The sequence below is a fragment of the Vicugna pacos genome, chromosome 4 (assembly GCF_048564905.1).
Source record: "Vicugna pacos chromosome 4, VicPac4, whole genome shotgun sequence".
NCBI classification, from domain to species: Eukaryota; Metazoa; Chordata; class Mammalia; order Artiodactyla; family Camelidae; genus Vicugna; species Vicugna pacos.
The window spans coordinates 79,549,001-79,570,837 of NC_132990.1; the positions used below are offsets into that span (position 1 = coordinate 79,549,001).

General features: G+C 66.0%; 1 protein-coding gene and 1 long non-coding RNA gene across 3 annotated transcripts; one reads left to right on the forward strand and one right to left on the reverse strand.

Moving 5' to 3' along the window:
- Positions 1-138: 138 nt before the first annotated feature.
- ABCA2 (ATP binding cassette subfamily A member 2) lies at positions 139-20,001 on the reverse strand. 2 transcript variants are annotated; one of them, XM_072960551.1, is made up of 48 exons: positions 19,817-20,001; positions 15,989-16,082; positions 14,827-14,938; positions 14,582-14,745; positions 14,160-14,287; positions 13,890-14,000; positions 13,356-13,574; positions 12,654-13,021; positions 12,321-12,480; positions 11,338-11,466; positions 11,072-11,239; positions 10,904-11,000; positions 10,554-10,727; positions 10,383-10,485; positions 10,187-10,301; positions 9,678-9,868; positions 9,428-9,578; positions 9,151-9,355; positions 8,895-9,059; positions 8,624-8,804; positions 8,307-8,519; positions 8,022-8,218; positions 7,755-7,937; positions 7,406-7,590; positions 6,893-7,013; positions 6,384-6,620; positions 6,096-6,302; positions 5,752-5,854; positions 5,330-5,649; positions 5,046-5,259; positions 4,849-4,954; positions 4,640-4,751; positions 4,504-4,564; positions 4,249-4,423; positions 3,991-4,106; positions 3,764-3,911; positions 3,557-3,680; positions 3,315-3,447; positions 3,059-3,176; positions 2,804-2,982; positions 2,584-2,725; positions 2,380-2,514; positions 2,156-2,259; positions 1,980-2,072; positions 1,778-1,880; positions 1,563-1,700; positions 1,285-1,491; positions 139-896 (listed from the first exon to the last, which is right to left on the reverse strand). In XM_072960551.1, the coding sequence occupies exons 1-48, from the start codon at positions 19,880-19,882 to the stop codon at positions 861-863; spliced, it is 7,311 nt and encodes a 2,436-aa protein (XP_072816652.1). In that variant the 5' UTR covers positions 19,883-20,001; the 3' UTR covers positions 139-860. The 2 variants fall into 2 exon arrangements, with proteins under 2 accessions (XP_072816652.1, XP_072816651.1); XM_072960550.1 differs by having other exon boundaries at positions 2,380-2,725.
- LOC140696204 (uncharacterized) lies at positions 14,643-17,208 on the forward strand. Its single transcript, XR_012072377.1, has 2 exons — positions 14,643-14,913; positions 16,001-17,208. It is a non-coding gene; the product is annotated as an uncharacterized lncRNA (long non-coding RNA).
- Positions 20,002-21,837: the final 1,836 nt, after the last annotated feature.

Consider the following 21,837-nt stretch of genomic DNA (forward strand, 5'->3'; position numbering starts at 1 on the left):
CTGACTCTGTTCTGAAGAGAGTCGAGTGGGGGGAGCCCACCCCTTCTCTGGGCTGACCTGGCGCCTGTGCGGCAGGGGCTGTAGCCGTGGCATCGAGCATGCCCATCTTCGTCCCACACCAAGCCCCACACATGCAGGTTCGCACGGGCTTTCATGTTTATTTATTTAAAACAAACACCTGTGCACTACGCACAGGTCCAGCTCCTGGGTGGGCGGGCAGGGGGCCAAGCTGGGCGGAAGAGCGATGGCAGCTGGAGGGGGAGGGAAGGGGGTCCGACCCCTGGCCTGGCCGGTGGGGCTGGCTTCTCCATTCCTGCCACCCAGGCCGCCACCCGATGGCAGCCCCCTCCCCGGACCTCGATGGTGGCCTTCCTGCAGAAAAGCAGGGTGAGAGAGCCTCTTCCTAATAAAATAAATAGGTGCTTTGGGTGGGACCTCACCCACACCCACCCTCAGCCCCAGGCCAGCAGCTGCCGCCACCCAAATTTGGCTGTAAGAGACGAGCCGGTTCAGGGGCCAGGCCGGCTGGGGGCAGGTTGGGCAGAACCTGGCAGCCTGGGTCACCCCAGTGGCCCCTGGGGTGGTGGACAGAGCTGGGCAGGGGTGGAGGCCAGGGGCCGGCCAGACCCCCAGGCGTTAAGGCAGAGCAGGGTGAGGGCGAGCACAGCCCAGGGCCGGGCCAGCCTTTGGCACAATGCGGGGAGGGCGGCACAGTGGCCGAGAGCAGGCAGAGCCTGAGGCCCTTGGTCCTGGACCTCCTGCTCCAGGGCCTGGCAGGTGGGCACTGGGGGCATAGGGTGGGACCTCGGCCACCGCCTGACTTCCGTTCCTAAGGTCCGTCATCCATCCAGCTCCTGTGGTCAGCAGAGCGTGTCTGTGTTGAAGGAGAGCTGGGCCTGGTGGACAGCAGACAGGCCTGGTTTGGGACGTCTGACACCCTCCCCCCAGAACTGGGCCCGCCGCTGGCTCACTCCCCTCCCCAGACCTGAGCTTTCTCAGTGGTGGGCACCCCACATGGCCCCTCTGCTAGTCTGGTGGCTGCTGTCCCCAGGCTCTGCTCCCTACACCTCTGCTCAGTGTTGTGGGGTCCGGGGTGGGGCTGTCCCCTCTGTCTGTGCCCAGGCCTCCCATGTCCATTCTGTTCCTGAGCATCAGGTGGGTCCCTCTGTCCCCTGGAGCTCGGGACAGCAGGGGCCCCGGGGCCACTCCCCTCCAGCCCCTCCAACATCCAGAGCCTGAGCCCTGAGGCCTGCCCGGCTGCCTGACCCGCCAGACTCCGCTCACCCGCTCCTCCTCGAAGCTAATGAGGCCCTCGTCCTCCGTGTCCAGGTCCTCGGGCTCATCGGCCACGAGTGCCCGCAGCTCGGTGGGGGTGGGCCGGGGCCGGAGCAGGCTGAGTAGGCGACCCAGGGGGGACTGCAAGGCCGAGGGTGGCTCTGTCTCCTGCTGCTCCAGGTTGTCGCTCTGCTTCTTGGCAAAGTTCACGAACACCTGGTGGGCGTGGGCAGGTGGGTGGGTGGGGCCGGCCCAGCGGAACCGGCAGACCCGCGCCCGGCACTCACGTTGTCCAGGGTGGTCTGGCTGACCGAGTAGTCCTGGATGCCCAGCACGCCCGCCACCTGCTCCATCTTGCTGAACACCTGTGCCAGCGAGATGTGCTCCGACTTGAGCTGGTACTGCACCTTCGTGTGGTGCCGCTCCTGTGGGGCACAGGGGTCAGAGGCCGCTCGGGCAGTGGCGCCCCCCCACTGCGCCAGAGCCCCAGGGGCCCCCCCACCTTGAGCACAGCCTCGGGGAAGTTCCTGTTGAAGAACCGCACCACGTCCTTCACGTTCTGGCCACTCTTGGTCCTCACTGTGATCATGTAGCCGTCCCCGAACCTGCGGGACAGGCCCATGGCCCAAGCACCGGCCGCAGGGGGGCCGGCCTCCCCCCGCCGCAGCCCCCACAGCCCACCCCCACGCAGCACCGCTGCTCACCGGTTCTTCAGGTGCTGGATGCTGCCCAGGCAGCGCAGGCGCCCGTTCACCATGATGGCCAGCCGCGTGCACAGAGCCTCGCATTCCTCCATGCTGCGGGCAGAGACACGCTGGCTGGCACAGACAGAGGGGGGCACTGGGGGCGCTGGGGAGGAGAAGGCCGGGGGAGTGTGCACCTGTGAGACGTCAGCACCACCGAGCGCCCCGTCTTGATGAGGTCCAGAATGAGGTTCCAGAGGAAGCGCCGGGCCTTGGGGTCCATGCCTGTGGTGGGCTCATCCTGGGGGTGGTGCCAGGCTCAGCTGCTGTGCCCCTTTCCCCCCAGCTGGCCCCACCCTCTCTTCCAGGCTCACCAGGAAGATGAAGGCGGGGTAGCGGACCCCATCCCACCCCAGCTCACCAGGAAGATGAAGGCGGGGTACCCGATGAGGGCGATGGCTGTGGACAGTTTGCGCTTGTTGCCTCCGCTGTACGTGCCAGCCGGCTTGTCAGCGTACTTGGTCAGCTCCAGCTTCTCCAGGGCCCACGTCACCACCTGGGAGCGAGGGCGGATGTCAGGGGCCCACCCTCCACACCAGCCCCCTCCCCCGGGGGCAACCCTCACCCGGGCCTCGTCCTTCCAGGGGACACCCCGGAGCCGCGTGTACAGCTGCAGGTGCTCCCGGGCCGTGAGCTCGTCAAACAGGGCGTCGAACTGCGGGCAGTACCCGAGGCTCTGCTGCACCTGGAGCAGCTCCTTGAGCACGCTGGGGACACAGAGCCGTCAGCCCCGTTGCCGCGGCCGCCGGCCCCGAGCACCCGCCCACCTGCACCTGCGCCGGCACCTGTGCCCATTGACGAAGGCCTCGCCCCCTGTTGTGCTCTCGTCGCCCGTCAGCATCTTGAAGGTGCTGGTCTTGCCCGCGCCGTTGACGCCCAGGAGGCCGAAGCACTCGCCAGGACGCACACCCAGACACAGGCGGTCCACTGCCAGGATGCGGCCGATCTTCCGCGACTTGTACACCTGGCAGAGGTAAGGGGGCAGCTGGCTCGGCGGGGCGTGTCCACCTGGGCCCCGCCCCACCAGGGCCGGGCCCCACCTTGGTCAGGTTCTCGATTTTGACCATGTCGTTGTCAGCATCCCCCCGCAGCACCCGCTGCCGCTCGCTGGCCACGTCCACGTCATCCTCCACGGGCTTTGTCGACACTGGCATGCGCCTGGGGGGCAGGGTGGGCAGTGCCCGGCTGGATCACCCAGCACTGTCCCGTGCTCCCCCACTCACCACGGCCACGGTAGGCAGGTGGGCAGTGCCGGGCCCCCGCCCTGCACCGTCCGTCCAGGACGCCCCCACTCACTGTGGCTGCCGCAGGAAGTTATACTGACACATGATGGTGAGGAGGAAGCCCACGAAGCCCTCAACTGTCATGGCCACCAACCCCCTGGTGACAATGTCCCACTCGAACGGGGACTTCATCTTGTCGAACTGGCCTGTGGGGCAGCTGGTTGAGGGCCACGCCCATGCCCGGAGCTCCCTGGTCTCCCTCGGCCCCCCTGTTCAGGGGCGCTGGCTCTCCCCACTCCACCCACCCGGCCTCACCGATCTTGGCGTAGTACTCGTTGATGTACTCGTTGTAGGCCATCTCCATGAGCCCGTGGCCCAGGTTGTAGTTGGGGAAGATGAGGAAGCAGCTTTTCAGGTAACTGTTGACAACCTTCAGGTCCTGGAGGGCCCCGGGGGGTCACGGCACAGTCTCAGCCCCACCGTCCCGCTGCCCACCACCTGGTCGCCCCCCACCTGGCCCACCTTGTCATGCTCAAAGAGCTGCAGCAGGAAGGTGGCCACAGTGGCCGTGATGCCGATGAAGAGGTTGATGACAATGAGAAACACATAGGCCGAGCTGGGCACCTCGAACCAGAAGGAGGCCGGGTACATGATGGGGGTGATGGACCAGCTGTGGGCAGCGGGCGGGCGGTGGTCACTGGTGGCCCCAGCCTGCCCCACGCCCACCCCCCTCACCCGCTCCCCCTTACCCGTAGAGCAGGAAGAGGGACAGCACGGCAGGGAAGTTGGTGGGCGACGTGTAGGCCGGCAAGTCAAACACGAACAGGATGATGACGCAGCAGGTGGCTGGAACCAGGTAGTTGAGCTACCGGAGCAGGGGCAGCAGGTGAGAGGCTGGGGGGCTGGGGGAGAAGCTTGGGGGCAGGCAGGGGTGAGGGGCCCGGGGGCAGCACTGGGGGGCCCGGCAGGGGACAGGGGATGGGACGGCCAGGGCTCCGGGGGCACACCATGTCCCACACGTAGTTGGCCAGCCAGTAGACGACAGGATTGCAGCCGCTGACGAACTGCAGGTGCTTGGCCTTGGTGGACTTCTCGGCCACCAGAAAGACCACGAAGCTGGCCGGCACGAAGGACATGGCCACGATGATGAAGATGGCGATGACTACATCTGTGCCCTGCAGCCTGGGGGCAAGGTGGCCCTCAGCCCTGCCCGCACGCAGTCCCGCAGCGGTGCCCCACCCCCACCCACCCCCTGCACGTACAGGTAATCCAGAGAGAGACTGGCACTCGTCTTGTTCATGGGGTGGTTGGTGACGGTGATGCCTGCAGCACAGCAGAGAGCAGCCTCAAGGGCCTGCTCTGCACGCAGCCCGGCCCACCCCAGCCGCCCCAGCTCACCATAGGCCGCAGGGGTGCCCTTGCTCTTGGGTAGATTGGCACGCAGAATGGCGTTGTTGAGGCTGTTGAGGTAGGTGGGCATGCTGTGGTAACCCTTGTTGTTGTAGAAAACCTGACGGGGGCACAGAGAGACCCCAAAGCCCGGTGGGTCCCTGCAGACCGCGGGCGAGGGCCGGACACTGCAGGGCCCGGGGCCGAGTGGTGCTCACCTGGGCTGCTCGGCGCACCGCAATCTTCCGCACCATGGCTGGGGCCCGGGCGCCAAACGAGGCTGGGATGGACTTCTGGACGTTGCCAAAGGTGATGGCCCCATACCTGGGCAGCAAGTCAAGGAGTGGTGAGGTCAGGCGGGTGCAGGGTGTCTGCTCCTTGTCCATGGCCAGTGCGCCCCTCCCACCTGGCTCACCGGTGCAGCCGGAAGCGGTCAGAAGTAAAGAGTAGGTACTCAGAGACGTTGTGGCCGGTGATGTCTGTGAGGATGTCGCCCGTGACCACTCGCATCTGGGGTGGGCGCCCGCCCACACCACCAGGGCAGGAGAAGCCAGTGCCCTGCCCAGAGCAGGTGCAGCGGACAGGCTCCCGCACCAGGTGTGGCAGGGAGGGTGCGGACGTCCAGTTCTCTGCGGGCACAGCAGGCAGTCAGCCCAGCCCACACTGCCCCAGGCCCCGCGCAGCCCCACGAGCCAGTACCTGGCCCGGAGGTGGGTGGCAGGGAGGCGTTCCAGGCCTGCAGCAAGTCCTCATCCAAGGACACAGGGGAGTCAGAAGGGGCGGGCGAGGGTGGGGGCGGCACGAAGTTGGACAGTGGCAGCCCCTGCGTGAAGGACTCCAGGCACATGCTGTCGAAGAACCGTGCGGCCAGCAGGCGCGACTCGCCACTGCTCAGGTTCAGTGTGGGCCCCAGGGAGCCGTTGGCTGGAGACTTCAGCACACAGGTGGCGCCCACACCCGACGGCAGCCGGAACGTGCTCACCAGCTGCTGGGGGCTGGCATCAGGGGACAGCCGCAACCTGGGAAACCCCAGAATGAGTCCAGGTTGGGGGACGGTGCCCACCCCTCCCAGCTCTCACACTGGCCCCCATCCCCGATGGCTGTCTGTCTGGCGGCCTCACCGGTCCTCCTGGCGCTCCTCGTTGGCATAGGGGATGAAGTTGCCGCGGGGCTGGGTATAGTTGTGGTACTGGGAGGGTGACAGCACCAGTGGGGGCAGGTCACCTGGCAGGGTGCACGGGCAAGCCTGAGCAGGTTGTGCCTGCCAGCAACCCCCGGGCCTGGGTTCCCTCTCTCCCGTACCCAGAGGGCCCAAGCTTGGGGTCTGGACCCAAGGAAGGCATGAAGCCCAGGGTGTGCCTGCCAGGCTCAGGTGCAGTGCCCAGGCCCGGAGCAAGTGTGGGCCCCCCAGGTGGCTCAGGAGCAGGACAGAGTCACGCCCCGAAGCCAGGCCAGGCAGCCGTACCGATCTCTGGGACAGAGAGAGCCACAGTCATAGCCACGCAGACAAAGAAGGCGGGGAGCAGGATCTGAGAGGACAGCGCCTTGGAGTTGCGTCGGGCGCAGTGGAAGCGCTTCACCAAGAGCCCGTGGAACTGGCGCACCTTCAGCCACCAGCCCTCCAGCTTGCGGCTGCCCTGGCCGACCCGTGTGAGGGCCTCCGCTTCGGCCTCTGCACAGGGAGGTAGGGGCTGAGCAGGTGACCCCACACCACCCTCCAGGACACTCCCGACACCACCCAGCTGCCCCCCACCTTGCAAGCTGACATTGTCAGGGTCCTGCAAGTTGTCGAAGAGGGGACGGTAGTTGCCGTACACATCGGTGTAGCCGGCTCCCTCGTCACCGCGGGTAGAGCCCACCGAGGACGCGGACTGCAGCGATGCCTGTGACTGGGCCAGCTCTGCACTCTGGGCCAGGTTGCTGGCGTGAGCCTCCCCGGGCATCGAGTCCTCAGCCCCAGGCAGCACATCTTTCCTGGACTCTTTCACATCTGCACTGGCAAAGGGGCCAGGGAAGGCGGGAGAGGGGCTCAGGGCTGCCTGCCCCCGGCAGGCCTGCCTGGGACCCCACCCCCACACTCACCCACCCACCCAGGACCCTAGCCCCAGACTGACTCTGGGAGGTCCTGGCTCCTTGTTGCCACCTAAGACCCTTGGTGCCCAGAGACAGGGGAAGAGTGAGCAGCCCCAGACCCAAGTTCAGGCCTGGTGGAGTGGGGAAGGTTGAGAAGGGCAGGGCTGATCCGCAGCTCCCGGACCTCACCTGCCTCACTATTCTCCAGAGACTGGTCCTCCTCTGACACCTTAAGGAACACCTCCTCCAGTGTCGAGTCCATCAGCCCAAAACTGCTCAGGTGCAGTTCATCCAGACTACGCTCTAGGTGCTAGAGAGAGCCGGGTGAGGCCCACCCCAGCATGGGCCGCAGGGCAGGTCGTGCCTGCCTCCTATGCAGCCCCGCCCCACCCCACGGGCCCGCCTCCCCGGCCCCGCCCCTGAGCACTGCCCCAGCCCCGCCTCCCTCCAACCCCACCTCTTCTGCTGAACACACCTCCTCTGCAGCTCTGCCTCTGCCATGAGCCCCGCCCCTGAAGCCTACCCCAGCCCTGTCTCCTCCACCAGCCCCACCTCCCCTCAAACCCCACATCCCTCCACTGACCCCGCCCCCTAACCAACCCCGCCTCCCCTGCGGCCTCCACCTCCTGCACTGGCCCTCCCCGGAGCCCCACCCCCTCCTCTGGTCCCACCTCCTCCACCAGCTCAGCCCCACCCTCACACCTGAAAGAGGCGCTCAAACGCCCCCTTCTTGGCCGCCTCGCTGGGCAGGATGTAGGAGAGCTCGGTGCTTGTGTCGGAGACCAGCAGGCAGGAGGCCACGTGTTTGCGGATGAATTGGGAAACCTGAGGCTCGGAGCAGCTGCTCAGCTGGGCCCGACCTGGGGGGCTGGCTGTCAGACCCAGCTCTAGGAGGGAAGAGGAGCAGGGAGGGCTTCACTCAGGGGCTGGGGGAGAGGGGGAGCCAGGCCCAGCCAGCATCCTGGGCCTCCTGGGGCCACGGTGAGAGCTCAGGCCCTCACCCTCATGGGTGTGAGGAAGGGGTCTGGGGGCAGGCCGCCTCAGCACAGACCTTGGGGGTCCCCGGGTTCGGCAGGCTGCTTGACCAGTGTGAGGCGGTAGCCGTCCCCGTAGGCACCCTTGAGAAAGAGTGGGGAGCCGCAGCACTTGAGCTTCCCGTGGGAGATGATGGCGATGCGGTCCCCAAGCAAGTCGGCCTCGTCCATGTGGTGGGTGGACAGGAGGATGGTGCGCCCTGCGGCAGGCCGAGGCTGGGGTCAGGGGGCAGCTGGGCGGGGCCAGGCAGGGGCCGCACACACCCACCTTGCGGCCTGCTCACCTGGCTTGTACTTCAGGATGAGGTCCCAGATGGCGCGGCGCGCATAAGGGTCCACGCCGGCTGTGGGCTCATCCAGGATGATGGCACGGGAGCCGCCCACGAAGGCGATGGCCACGGACAGCTTGCGCTTCATGCCACCAGACAGTGTCTGCACCAGCGAGTGCCTCTTGTTGGAGAGCTCCAGGTCTTCGATCATCCTGAGGGGGTACAGCAGGGCCTAGAACCAGGCCTGTGGGAAGCTGGGGCCTCGGCTGCAGCCTCTGGTCCCGCCCGAGCCCCACCCACTTGTCCATCTCCTTGCGTATCTCCTCCTGGGCCATGCTCTTGAGCCTGGAGTAGAACCAGAGGTGCTCCTCCACAGTGAGGCGGTCGAAGAGCACGTTGTGCTGAGGGCACATGCCCAGGTTCTTCCGGATCTCGTCCATCTCCGTGCGGATGTCGTGCCCGTAGATGGTGGCCGAGCCCGATGTCGGCGGGAACAGGCCAGTGAGGATGGACCTGGGCGGGTCGGCAGGGTCAGGGCCCCCACCTCCTGCAGGGAGTCCTCCCGACCGCCCGTGCAGTCAGGAACTCTGGGTGGGTCCCTCCACCCTGACACTCACATGGTGGTGGTCTTGCCGGCCCCGTTGTGGCCCAGGAAGGACACCACCTGGTTCTCGTAGAGGTTCAGGCTCAGCTTGTTCAAGGCCAGCTTCTTGTCATTCTTGTAGACCTTGGTGAGCTTGTCCACGCAGACCACCAACGGCAGGTGGGTGGGCTCCTCTTCCATGCCCCGAGTCTCCTCTGCACCAGGGCCAAGGGTCAGCGCCGGGGCCACCCCAGGCCCCTGAGACGCAGCAACTGCCCCAGCCACCACCCTGGCGCCTGCCTCACCCAAGCGCCGGCTCTCCATGGCGCAGGCCTGGTCCTCTTCCATGACGCTGAGGCGGGGGGCGCGAGCCCACGGCCAGCTCCACTCCCATGCCTCCGCCCGCCCGCTGCCCAGCCAGTAGGACTTCTGCAGCGGGAAGTACCAGGGCCGCGGCAGCCCGTACATGCCTGTGGGGTCGAAGGGGAGGCTGACCCAGCGCCCATGTGCCCCTCCCCCTAGAGACAGCCTCCTCCCCCTCTCCCTCCAAGGACTCGGTACCTGGGTGCACCGCCTCAATGTACCATGTGAGCACACCATAGACGGCTGCGTCAACCATCAGCATGGTGACAGCCAGGAGCAGGTTGAAGTCGTCCCCTTCCACGGGTGACTGGCTGAACGTGTGCCACTGAATGCCCACGCCCGCTACCTCGTACAGGGCGAAGTACTTGGAGCCCAGGCCAAAGGCCGTCGTGGACATCAGGGACTGAGGAGACAGCAGTGTCAGGGGGGAGAGGAGGCTGGACTCCACCTCAACCCCCACCACCATGACCCTCACCGCGATGCACTTCTCGAAGGCGGTGATCTTATCGTGGGCCACCTCCTCGCGGATTGCCACGTACATGTAGGGCACATAGCTCAGGAAGTAGATGATGCCACCGCAGGCCGAGGCCAGCTTGGCCTTGGAGTACAGCACAGACACCAGGAAGCTGGGGGCAGGCAGGGCCACGGGCCATCAGCCACACCTGAATCTCGGCCCCATGCGTGAAGCCCATCCTCCAGCCTGCTGCCAGCCACACAGCACTCACCAGAACATGATGGTGGCCACAGCGTAGACGGCCAGGAAGAGCCAGATGATGAGCACATGGCTGTGCATGAGGACCTGGCCGTACTTGAGGATGGCAGTGAGCGCCGTCACCGAGATGGAGAGCTGCACAAAGCCCGTGATGAACCAGGCCACCCAGTGCACCGCGTTGTTCAGGCCCATGGTCTTCATCACCTGTGGGCAGTGGGCAGGCAGTGGGCAGGCAGTGGGCATGGGGCCTTGAGACAGCGTCCTCAGGAAGGAACACCCTGCCCAGCCCCACCAGCCCAGGGCCAGGGAGGGAAGTTGCCCCCCACCTCCATTCCTCCCCCACCTCTAACATTTGTAACTCTATCCCCCCTTTCCCCCACCTCCATCCTTCCCCCTCCTCTACTCCTCCATCTCTCGCTCCTTCCTCCATCCCTTCCCCCTTCCATCTCCCCATCTCTCTCCTTTCCCCCTCCTCCATCTCCCCCCTCCATCCCCCCTCCCTCCTCTGCTCCAACCCCCCACCTCCTTCAGCCGGTGCTCCTTCTCTGCCACAATGTGCTGGATGGTCATGGCTACAGAGTAGACCCAGGAAATCACCATGCAGAGCGGCATCATGTGCTCGATGACGAACAGAAAGCTGGGGAGAGGGAGGGGAGGGGCGTGAGGATGGGGCTCGCTGCCTGCCTATGGCGCCCTGCCCTTGGCCGCCCCCACTCACTCGTCCCGCGTGTAGCAGGGATACGGGAACATCTGCACGTAGTTGCCCGGCTCCACCACGTCGTGGCCCACGAAGGTGTCGATGATGGCGCGCTCCATCATATCTGCGATGGGGGGCAGCGGTCAGCGGCGGCCACGCCCCGCCCCCCGCGGCCCCAGGGCCGGCCCTCACCCTGGATCCAGACGAAGCCATACAGGAAGTAGAAGCGGCCGCCGGTGTTGGGCCCCGGCCGCCAGTAGGCCCGGCGGATCTCGTTGGTTTTCTCGGTGAAGCTGGAATTCTGGCGGATCTTGTAGTGCACGTGAGGCGGCAGGGAGCCGTCCTTGCGGGTCTGGAAGATCACGCCTGGCACAGGAGGGGCGGGGCCGGGGAAGGGGCGGGGTGAGGGGCGGGGCCGGGGAAGGGGCGGGGTGAGGGCGGGATCGAGGAGTGGCCGGAAAAAGGGTGCGGTCACGCAGGGACTGGGGGAGGGGAGAGGCGAAGGAGCAGGGCTGGGGAGCTGCCCAGGGGCCCCGGCTCACTGGCAAACACGGTGACGTTGTCCTGGTAGGCCTGGTTCAGGGTGTAGTTGACAATGCTTTCCTCGTCGGGAAAACCCTTGAAGATGTCCACACTCACCTGGGGGAGGGGGGGGGTCATTAGAGCTGACCCTGGGAACCTGAGAAGCCCCTCCGGGCTCGCCCACCCACCTTGGACATGAACTGGATCCAGCCGCAGGCCGCATTGTCGATGGTGTCCAGCTGCTGCAGGAGGACCGAGCCGTTGGGCAGAGAGAAGTTGTCCTGGCGCAGGGCAGGCGGCAGCTCCTCTGGTGACAGGCTCAGAGCTTCGGGGTGCAGCCGCAGCTCTGTCACATACTGGGGGTGGGAGGCCAGCTCAGAGGGTGGCCTGGGCCAGCCACCCCCAGGACAGAGAGGGCTCCCTGCCACCCCCGCCAGCCCAGCCCCCTCGGCACCTGCTGCAGCCAGCGCAGGTGCTGCTGCAGCCTGCCCTGCTCCAGGTAGCTGCGGATCTCTGCCGAGATGTTGAGCCAGAGCTGGGCGTAGTGAGTCACATTGCCAACAAGGGCAAAGGTCTCATTGGCCTGCAGAGGGTGAGGACAGAGCAAGGGGCTCAAGGAAAGACCCCAGTCATCGAGGAGGTTCTCACTCCTTGCCTGCCCCCATGGCTGCATCCAGCTACCAGCCAGGCCCCAACAACAACCAGTCTTGCTCTGGCCAGACTGCCACGGGGAAACTCCAAGCCCTCCCCCTCCAGGCCTCTCTTCAGCGCCTCCCCCAGAATTCCCTGTGCCCTGGCTCTCTGGGCAGCATGGCCTCTGGTTCCCCCCACCTCACCAGCTGTGCCTTCCCTGCTCCTTCGTGGGATGCCTCCAAGCGTCCCTTGAGCAGCCCTGACACCTGTCCCTCATCTTCCCTGTGCTCATTCTAGGATCCCCTCCACGGCCCCTCCCCTTCCTGGGCCACTTCCAGCCCTAGTTTCTGCTTGTTCCAACAGGACCTCTACCCTGGGATGGCCACAGACATCTTGCCCTCAGCAGGCCCCAAACCACTTGGCTACCCTGCCCAAATGTCACCCACTGGTTGCTGCTCTAGATGGTTTCTGCGTGTGGCCCCCCCTCCATCCTCACCAGCGCTGCCCAACCCTGACCATGCCCAGCCAGATCAGGACCCTGCCCGGCACCAGCCGTCCAGTGCATCCCCAGGGCAGCCCCCAAATGCCCCTGTACCTTGAGCCCCCCCACAGGTCCCCCCCACCCAGAGCCAAGTTGGAGCTGGAGGGCCAGGGCTGCACTCCTCCCATGCCAATTCTACCGACACCCGCACCACCTCTGCTCGGGGGTCCCTGGCCTGCAGAACCCTCTGCCCAGCTCCTCCAGCTCCTGCCCCAGGGGACAAGTGCAGCCCGAGCACTCAAGGCAGCAGTAGACTGGTGCACCTTGAGGATGACACGATCTGCTTCGGAGCCAGCTGGCGCGTATAGGATCTTGGGGTTGCTGGTCATCAGGTGCACAAGGAGGCCCAGGTTGCGCTGCTCCTTGCTCGTGAAGCCCAGGGAGCTCATGTTGCCCCTCCGCAGCGCCTCAGGCTCGATGGTGCTGGGGTGGGCAGACGAGACCTCAGGGTGGGGGCGGGGCTTCCGAGTGCGCGCGGGTGATTGACGCGGAGCAGGCCGTGCAGCAGCACCAGGGAGGGGGCATCCGCGCCAAGCCTCGGGGTCAGGCCCGGCCCCTACCTGTCTTCCTCACCCACCCCTCTGCCAACCACCTACCGGTTGTTGCCACACAGGATGGGCTGCAGGCCCGCCCAGAGCTGCACGAAGGCAGAGCACTGGCCCTGCAGAGTGTCCCCGGAGGCCGGGGCTGCAGCGGATGGGGCACCCTCCTCCGCGGTGGTGTTGGGGCCCACGCCCGCCCCAGCCCCGGTGCCATTGGCCGCCCCGCCAGGGCCGCCGCCTGGGGGCCCTGGAGTCCGGCCAGTGCAGGCACCCTGAGGCAGCAGCAGGGCCAGGGCCGAGAGGACGTCCACGTCCTGCAGAACCTTCTGGGCATCCAGCAGGTCCTCCAGCAGCGCCTGCAGCCGCCGTGGGGGTGGTGGCTGCTGCTGGGAGGCGGAGCCGTTGGGGGCATCCAGGTCCAGCTGAGGAGAAATGGGGCCAGTGGGGAAACGCAGGCTCAGGGAAGGGACCAGGATCTGGGGCTGATCTGCAGCTGGGTGCTGAGGTCGGGGGCAGAACAGGGAGGACAGCAGCAGGGGACACAGGCTGAGAGGAAGGGAACAGCCTGCGGGTGAGGGGAGCCCCAGCTGGGGGCTGGGTGACACAGACTGGGACCAAGGCATGGAGCAGGGCAGGGGCACAAGGCACCCCCATGCAGAGCCTGGGCCCAGGAGTCCCCTGTGATGCCAAGGAGCCCCAGCACCTCCTCCAGCCCAGGCAGCTGATCCGAGGGCCAGCTGGCAGGCAGGGCCTAACCTGCTGGGCGATCTTGGGCACATCCAGCTGGTTCCGGAGCTCTGCAGCCAGCTCAGAAAAGCGCCGGGCACGCGCTGCAGCCTGCCCACTGCAGACAGTGTCCCGGTAGCCCTGCAGCGCTATCTGCTGACCCTGGGGCACAGTGAGGATCCGGCCTAGCTCCCTGGAGCCAGGCGAGCACGTGAGCTTCTCCAGGAGGGTGGGGGCCAACAGCAGCTCCTGGGGGCAGGGGCAGGGGACAGCTGAGAAGGAGCCCCGATGGAGAGAAAACCAGGGGCCTGGCCTGAGGTGACCTCAGGCCTTCCCTTCCCCAGCCACTGTGCCAGGCCTGAAACCACCCAGGCTGTGCATCGGCGGGTAGGGTGTAAGAATGGACACACATCACCATCCTGCCTGCTCCCTCCCCATGCCAGCCACAGACTCCCAGGGACCCTCCCTCACCTCCAAGGGGATCCCTTTCTTCACCCACCCAGGCAGAAACACCCACCCAGGAGCAGGCAGCACGTCTCCCACCCCACTGCAAGTCCCCCTCACCTCCATCTGGAATAGCGGGTTGCTACCCTTGTGGCTCCAGGGCTTCTGATTCCTGGGGAGGCCTGACCCCACAGCCAGGGCAGGTAAAGGGCCAAAAACCAGACGATAGACCTGGAGTGTGAGGGGGCCATGGTCAGGCTGATGGCTCTAGAGCCCTGCATGCCCCCACCCCCACTCCTGAAACCAGGGGAGGGCAGAGTAGCGTGGCCAGGGCTGGGAGCTGCTGCAAGGGCAGACACACACTCGTGGCTGATGCCCGCCCCGTCTCACCTCGGGCAGGTCCACCTGGGCAACCAGGAAAGCCTGGGCTGTGCTGTTAGGCAGCGACAGGTTCTGCGTCAGGAAATGCCAGAGCTCCCTCGGGTCCCTGGCCACCGAGTCCAGAGAGAAGGAGGATACTGGACAGGCAGAAAGACAGGGCTGAAGGCCAGCCCTGCCCGGGGCCGAAGCACCCGAGACAGACTCAGAGCTGTGCCCAGGACACCACAGCTCAGCCCCTGGGGCCATTGGTTGGGCCACACCCAGAGCACTTGTGCCCTGGGAACTCAGGGCAATGGGTCAGAGGGCGGGGCCTGAGGCACAGACACAGGCCCATGGCAGGAAGTGACCAAGTCAGGGCACGAACCCAGCTGACGCTAGAGCTCGGGCACAGCCCCCCAGCACCGGTACTGCCCCACCTGCCTGAGGCACACCTGAAGGTCTGCTCAAGCGGCTCTCCCAGGTGTCCGCGCCCGCGCTGAGGGCCTCCAGGTGCTGGCGCAGCGCCTCGAGCTCCGAGCCCAGGCTGGGCCTCGCCGGGTCAAATAGGTTGCCTTCCTCTACCACGCGGTTGAGGCGCTCCAGCAGCTGTGTGACCCTGCACCACCACCGGATGTCACCCGCAGGTCACCGGCCTGGGCTGGGGGGAGGGCAGCAGGGGTCCCCAGGGGACACTCACGTGGAGTCGGCGTACTGAAGGAAGCCGAACTCATCCCGCTGGCCATCTGGGCACAGTGACTGCATCACGGGCAGGATGCCGGCGGAGGTGAGGGGGGCTGCCGTGTAGAAGGCTGAAGGGCGGTGGGGGACAGGGCAGGTGAGAGGGCCCAGGGCAGGAGGAGAAAGGAATCAAGAAAGGGAAGGGAGACAGAGGCCAAGAAGAGAGATTTAGAGAAAGTCAGGAAGGGAAAGCAGCTTCAGGCAGCAGACAGGAAACAGAGCGCCAAGAGTTCTAGTGCAAATGACCTCAGCAGGTCAGAGGTCAAAGGGCACCTCGCCATCCCCATCCCACAACTCCTAGAGCATCCCCCTTCCCTCAGCCAGCCAAGGCCAAAATGCCCTGACACTTCCCCGAAGAATCTGGCTGTGGCACTGCCCACAGAGCCCAGGGGAGCACTGGGGCCCCTACCAGGCAGCGACCTCTGACCTCTCTGGCCAGCTGGTTAGTGGATGGAATGCAGGAGCCCACAAGGATCTGAGGGGAGAGCAGCAGGGCCCCCCTTGCCAGGCAACCCTACAGAGAGGGAGACACCTGGGAGCTGGACCTGGGGGCCCCTGTGGTCTGGGTGGCTCCATCCTTCACCAGCCACCACCCCATCCCCCACCAAGAGCCAGCTGCTCCTGAGAGCGGGCAGGGGGCTCTGCGAGACCGGCTGGCCAGGAAAGGCAGTTAATGCAAGCGATGGGGTGGGAGGGGGGCTCAAGCCGCAACAGGGGGCGCCGCAGGGCCGTCCTGTGGCTGCCGCCTGGGCCAGCAAGGAGGAGGCGGCCGCTCACTTACAGACTGCATGCAGGCCGAAGAGGAGGAGGACAAGAGACCGTGCGGGGGAGGGGCAAAACAGAACAGAGGAGAGCAGTGAGAAACTGGTGCCTCGGTCACTCTCGGCCACCACGGCTGACCACATCCTCCAGTCCAGCCAGGAGGCATGGCCAGGGACCACGAGGGGGAACAGGCACACGGACTCAACGGGGAGGAGCCGTGGGAGCTGGTTCACACCGATGTAGTCACGTGCACACAGGACATGCGTGTGTGGGTGATGCAGTGAGGGCTGCCTGCCCTGCCCCACCCACCCCGCTGGAACCTGGTCCCTGGTCCCCCTCCCCCACCAAAGGAACCTCACCTTCCTTTACAGAGATGGTTGGTTTCTTCTGCCGAAGCCCCAGGAGAATGAAGAAGAGGACCAGAGGGATGAAAATCTCGAAAGCCAAGACCCACTGGAAAGGGAAGGCTGAGTGAGGCCGCCTGCCCAGGGCTGGACAGGACAAACTCAAACACTCCTCTCCCTACCAGACAGACACCCTCCCTGCAGGGCCGGCCCAGCCCAGCCCAGACCAGCCCCTGCGTGCTCCCTCAGGGAGGAGAAGGTCAACCCAGGCCCTCCAGGGCCACAGAGATCACAGCCCCTTCCTTCCTGGACCCCGTAAAAGGGTGAGAGGGTCACTGTTGTCTGACTCAAGCGAACCAGGTCTCCCACCCCCCAGCCCAGGCTCTGCCTGCCACACTGAAGGCCAACAGGGACAAATCAGCCAGCTCGTGGTCCACTCTGACTGTGCATCTGCCCAGCTCGCCTTCTCTCCCACCTGCAGGGCTGCCTGGGCAAGATCTTGGAGGCAGTCTCTGACGGGCCTGCAGCTTCACACCTCCCGCCCTGCAGGGCCAGCCCTCCTCCCTACCTCTACAGCAACATTACACCCCATGCAAGGGCTCACAGAGATGAGGTCTGGTGGTGGAGGAGGCATGGCTTTAGCCCAGGGCCCTGAGCCTCTGGGAAGACCTGGGCAGCAGTCTGACAACCCGCAGTCCCTGAGGTACAGGCACCTCCTTCCGCCCTGGCCCCTCTTCCCCACCCCTGGTGGCTCTGGTGGGCACAGGGGCCCTGCCTGCCCGGGGTCTCTGCTCAGGGTTTTCAGGATGGCACCTGCCACTCCAGCCTGGGCACCAGCCTTCACCCTGGTGGGCCCTGGTCTGAGCAGGGCAGAAATGCCAGGGGCCCAGGGGTCCAGCCTTCCCTCTGTCTCCCTGGAAAACGGAAGGACTTCGCCATTCCTGCCCCCACCTCTCCTACCTCAGGGAGGGAGCAGAGGAAGGAGGAGGAGCTCAGGCCAGCTGTTCTTTGGGGGAGCCCCCTGCCCAACCCAAGGGCACATCCTGCCCCCTGCCCCCACCTGGCTCTTCTCGGAGGCACCAGGGTTCCTCCATCCTCACCCCCACCCCAAAACAGACTTCAGAGCCCCCACCCAGAGGCGCTCCCTCTGGCCCCAGGCCCAAGCCCCGGGTCCCTTGGGGTGGGGCAGCTGCTGTGTTTACTGTGCTTTGACAATAGTGCTCTGTGGTCTGGAACACCCCGTTGTGTGTCTGCGCCCCACACCCGACCCAGCCTGTGCCAGCCTCCACCCCCGCCCTGAGCCAGGACCCAGCCCAGGGCTAGCCAAGAAGGCCTCATGGGCACCCACAGGCCTGGGACAGGCACACGCCACACGCACGCACACGCTGAGCGAGGGGGGCTGTGTGCGAGCAGTGATGCGGGAGGCCGGGGTCACGGCCGCCGTGGTGCCGGCCCCACCCACCCACCCCAGCCCTGCCACCGGGCACCTCCACCACGTAACTGCAGCAGCAGGCCATGGCTGCCTCCTCATTGCTATAGCAACAGCGGCGCACGAGCTGCCAGGAGGAGGCGAGGCCTGCTTGGTGGGCAGGCGGCTGGCTGGGCAGCTGGCCAGAGGGGCATCTGGTTACGGCAGGCGGCGGGGGTTCAGCCCCACCTGAGCGCCCCACCCAGCACCCTGCAAGGTGAGCAAATCCCTGTCCCTTGAGATCAGCCCAGTGCCCCATGTTGTCGCACTCCAGGCCCCCTCCTGCTGTGTCAGGGGGAAAAGGTGAGGCCTGAGGATGAAGGTGCCGCGTCCTGCTTGCCGACAGTGATCTGGCCCCTCCCCCAGGAGCAGCCTGTGGCCCCAGGCGAGACCATGTCCAGCTAAGAGGTCACAGGCCAAACTCACAGATGAAGACACCGCGGCGCAGAGCTTGGGAGGAGGGAGCAAGCAGGCACAGAGCCCCTGGGCTCCGATCCTGTAGACCAAGCTTCCCTGGGTGACCCCACCCCTCCCCAGTGAGGCATACAGCAGGCAGGGCAAAGCCTCTGCTAGCGGAGCCCAGGCTCCAACTCTGAAGCCCAAGACCCTCCCGGAAAAGGAGGGGTCCGGCAGGAGTGTGCCCAACATCTAGCCAGCCCTGGTCCCACTGCGTGAGCCCAGCAAGACCCCAACCACCCTGGAGGGAGAATTTCTGGTTTGCTGTGGCCACACAGGCACATGGCATGGCCAGTCTCTGAGAGTGCCACGGGGCAGAGGCACAGGATGGTTCCGGAGGAAGTCCAGCTTAGCATGCAGGGGCTACTCCTGGGTGGAGGTCAATGGGCACCTCCTACTGGCTTGCCAGGTACTCACAAGCCATTGTTCCCTCCCCAGATCCTTGGGGTCCCCAGTGGATGCTGGGGCCATCATTCTGGCCTCTGCTCCCAGCCCCTGGGGGTCCTTCCTGCCAAGAACTCTGGGACTGCAGCTAATGCATGCCCACATCCCCATCCCCCTTCCTCCCAGGAGCCCCACCCTGCTGACCCAAAACCTGAGGTGGGCGAAGCTTTACCAGAGGCTACCTGGGGCTGCAGGCCGGATCAGCAGGACCCGACGCCAGCCAGCCTCAGGTGCCCTGAGCAGGGAGTGTACTCAGCCCTGGCTCCCTGCCAGGGCCAGGTGCCTCGGGGAATCCTGCCAGGCCATGGTGATGATGGCCACCTGCCCCTCTGCAGCCTTGGGTTTCCCATCATGCACTTGGAAGCCCTTCTCAAGGAGGGACCTGGCAGGAACCGGTTGGCCCAAGGGGTCCCAGGGTAGGTGGGACAGGAGCTGCCTAAACCTCAGAGGGGCAAGAGAATGCCTCCTCTTCAGGCTCCATCTCCAGACCCCAACCTGCTCTGGGCCCTATCCTGGAAATTCCCCAGGCCGGTTCAGGAACCCGAGATGCCTAGGGCTCTCTGGTGTGTGTGCTGCTGCCAGTTGGGCGGGCCAGCAGGAGATGACCCTGCCCTTCCCAGGGCCAGAGCAGTGATGGCCAGCCTGATGACATCCACGCCATGCCAGCCCTGCCTGTCACCAGGGCGTCTGTCCCTGCTAGCTGCTGTGCCCTGCACCTTCAGGCCCCTGGCGCCCCTGGCACAGGGCAGAGAGCAGGGGAGCCTGGTGGTCACAGCTCCAAACAGCAGGCCCCTGTTCCCAAAGAAATTGAGTAGGGGAGACCAGAGAGTGGGTCAGCTTCAGGGAGGATCACCCCAAAGGACAAAAGAGTGAAGGGACTCAGGCTGGCCGAGGCTGGGCACAGCAAGGACGTTGCTGGTGGTGAGAGAGCATGAGCTAGGGCCAGTGGGTGTGCGGGAGGGGTGAGGAGGAGGAGGAGGAGGAGGAGGAGGAGGAGAGGTGCCTGCCCAAGGACAGACGGGTGGTGCAGGGAGGAAAGGGACATGGTCCCTGCAGGGGTGCCAGGAGGGCTGGGTCCGGAGACCACAGAGCCTCTGAGATGGACCCCCAGCCAGCCCTCTGCCCCGGGAAGCAGGGCCTCTGGCAACCCCAGGGTCCTGGAGCCGCCCACCCCGCACCCCCACCCCCGCAGCTGGCCCGGGAGAGCGCGTTGCGGAGGGCGCTCGCTCCGTGACTCAGCCGAGCACCACGAATGTCAGCGGACGCAAGAGGCGGGCTGCTCACTGCCGAGCCCCCTCCCCGGAGGCCCGCGAGCTGGCAGGGACGGGCGAGGGGGCAGGCGGGGAGGGGGCCGCCGCCCGGGGTCTGCGCGCGCCCGGCCGGGCTCGCCGCACGTGCGCGCGGGGAGCGCGCCGCCGGCCCCGGTGCACGCAGCCTCCCGCTCCCGCAGGCCTGCGGCGCGCCGGGTCGCTCACCGGGCTCCGGCGCTTCAGCGTCACATTCTTCCAGAGCAGCAGCTGCAGCTGGTGCAGGAAGCCCATGGCGGGGCCGCGCTCCGGCAGCCTCCGCGCCGCGGCCCGCTCTCCTGCGCGCCCCGCCGACCGCCGCCCGCCGCGCCACTCGGCATCGCCTGCACGGGGCGGGGTCTCGGGCGTCCAGGACCGGCTCGGCGCTGGCTCCGCCCCGGCGGCCGCGGCGACAGCCGCTCGCACCCGCCCCCTGCCCGCGCCGCCTCCGCTTAAAGGGGCCGCGCGGTGCTCGCCTCCCCCAGCCCCGCCTGACCCGCGCCAGCCCCGCCCGGGCTGTTCCTGGAGCTCTACTCTGCCACGGGAGGCTTTCTGGCCGCCCCTATGTCACTAGGCGTTGTCGTGACGTGCCCAAGAGCCCACATCTAAACCGAGACCTCCTCCAGGGCGCTTATCTCCCAGGAACGCCAGGCCTGAGTGCAGCACTCCACCCCCTTGAAATCCTCCCACAGAGGCGCCTCAAGTTGGTCACTGATCCCCAGGGCTCCCTGAGGGGAAGCTTGGCCCCTTCCAGGTCACCATCTCTCCTACCCTCCTTGCAGAAGCACTGATGGCAGGGATTTTCATCTGGACCTCAGAGCAAGGTCCCAGTCCCCAGGGCCACTTAAGGGCTGGATGGGGGCGGCCACTCACACTTGAGGAGGGAGTGCTCCCCTTGGATGGAGATTCCACCTGTGCTGGGCGGGCACTGCTCTCAAGGCTTCAAGAGTCAACTTTCCTGCTCAGCTGGGTGCAAACTGACCAGCACCCCTTGGTGGGGGGAGAAGAGCTGCAAGTGAACCCCTGGAAGAGTTTCCTGTGTTCCGTGTGAATATGCCACTTGGTGACCAAGTGGCAGGATGGCCTGGCTGGCCTTGGTGGGTGCTCCAGCTTCCCAGTACAGGGAGGAAGGGAAAGGACCCAGGGAACTGCCCCCTGCAGGCCAGAGAGGCCGGGTGCTGGGGAGACCGAGGAGGCCACCCCCGATGTGAGTGGCTCAGTTTCTTCCTATATATGAGGAGGAGTCTCGCCTCTGCACAAGGAGTTTGGGGTCCAGTGAATTCCGCAGAGGTAGTTTGGTGCCTGCTGGAGCAATGCGGCTGCACAGACCCAGGTCCGGTCTGAGCCAGGCTGGGGGTTGCAAGGTCCATTCCCAAGGTGGCTAGCAGAGGGCAGCAGAGGGCAGGCAAGCCCCTGCCGGAGCGCCCACCTAACGGGTGGTTCTGATGGCTCCTCCCAGCCTCAGTTTCCCCCCTTGTGAGTGGGAGGGTCACACCGAGTGACGTCCAGTGTCTGGGGCATAATAAGGGCTCACCCTAAACTGAATAGCAGACCTGGGGACCCGCATCTCCCCACCCACTCCCAGCTGCCCTTTGCTGTGGGAGGAGGGACAGCCGGGGAGGAGGAGTGGGGCACAATCCCCATCCACCCCACCTGGAAGCCTGAGGACACTTCCTTCTCCCCAGTAAGTTCCCGGGCCGGAAGTCACTGGTGGGCCTTTCCCACAAGCCACTGCCAAAGGGGAGGGCGGCTTCCTGCCTCCACTGTTGCCCACCCAACCTGGGGCAGGGACGAGTCCGCTGTTGGGGCCCTGTCAGCACCACCCAGAAGCTCACCACCAGCCTCCCTCTCCTCCCCGCCCCACAGCACCCCCTAAGGGCTCCCCTGGCTGTGGGAGCAACCTTGGTGCCCCCTCGATGCCCATGCAACCACCAGCCACCAGTCAGAGGGCACCCCACATCAGAAACCAGAACTTGTCACACCCCGGATGCCCCTGCAGCATGAGAATGAAACCCCAAGGCCTTTGAGATAGGCACCTTTGACCACCCCACCAGGTTTCTGACCTCGGCCACTGCTTTCCACCCACTTTGGCCTTTCAGGGGCAGGGAAGGTTCTCTGCTGCGGTGCCATTTGATGGGGCTGAATGAGTAGGCAGCGGGAGCTCAGGGGCCTGGAGTGGAGCGGGCAGGGTCAGGGCAGGACTGAGGCCT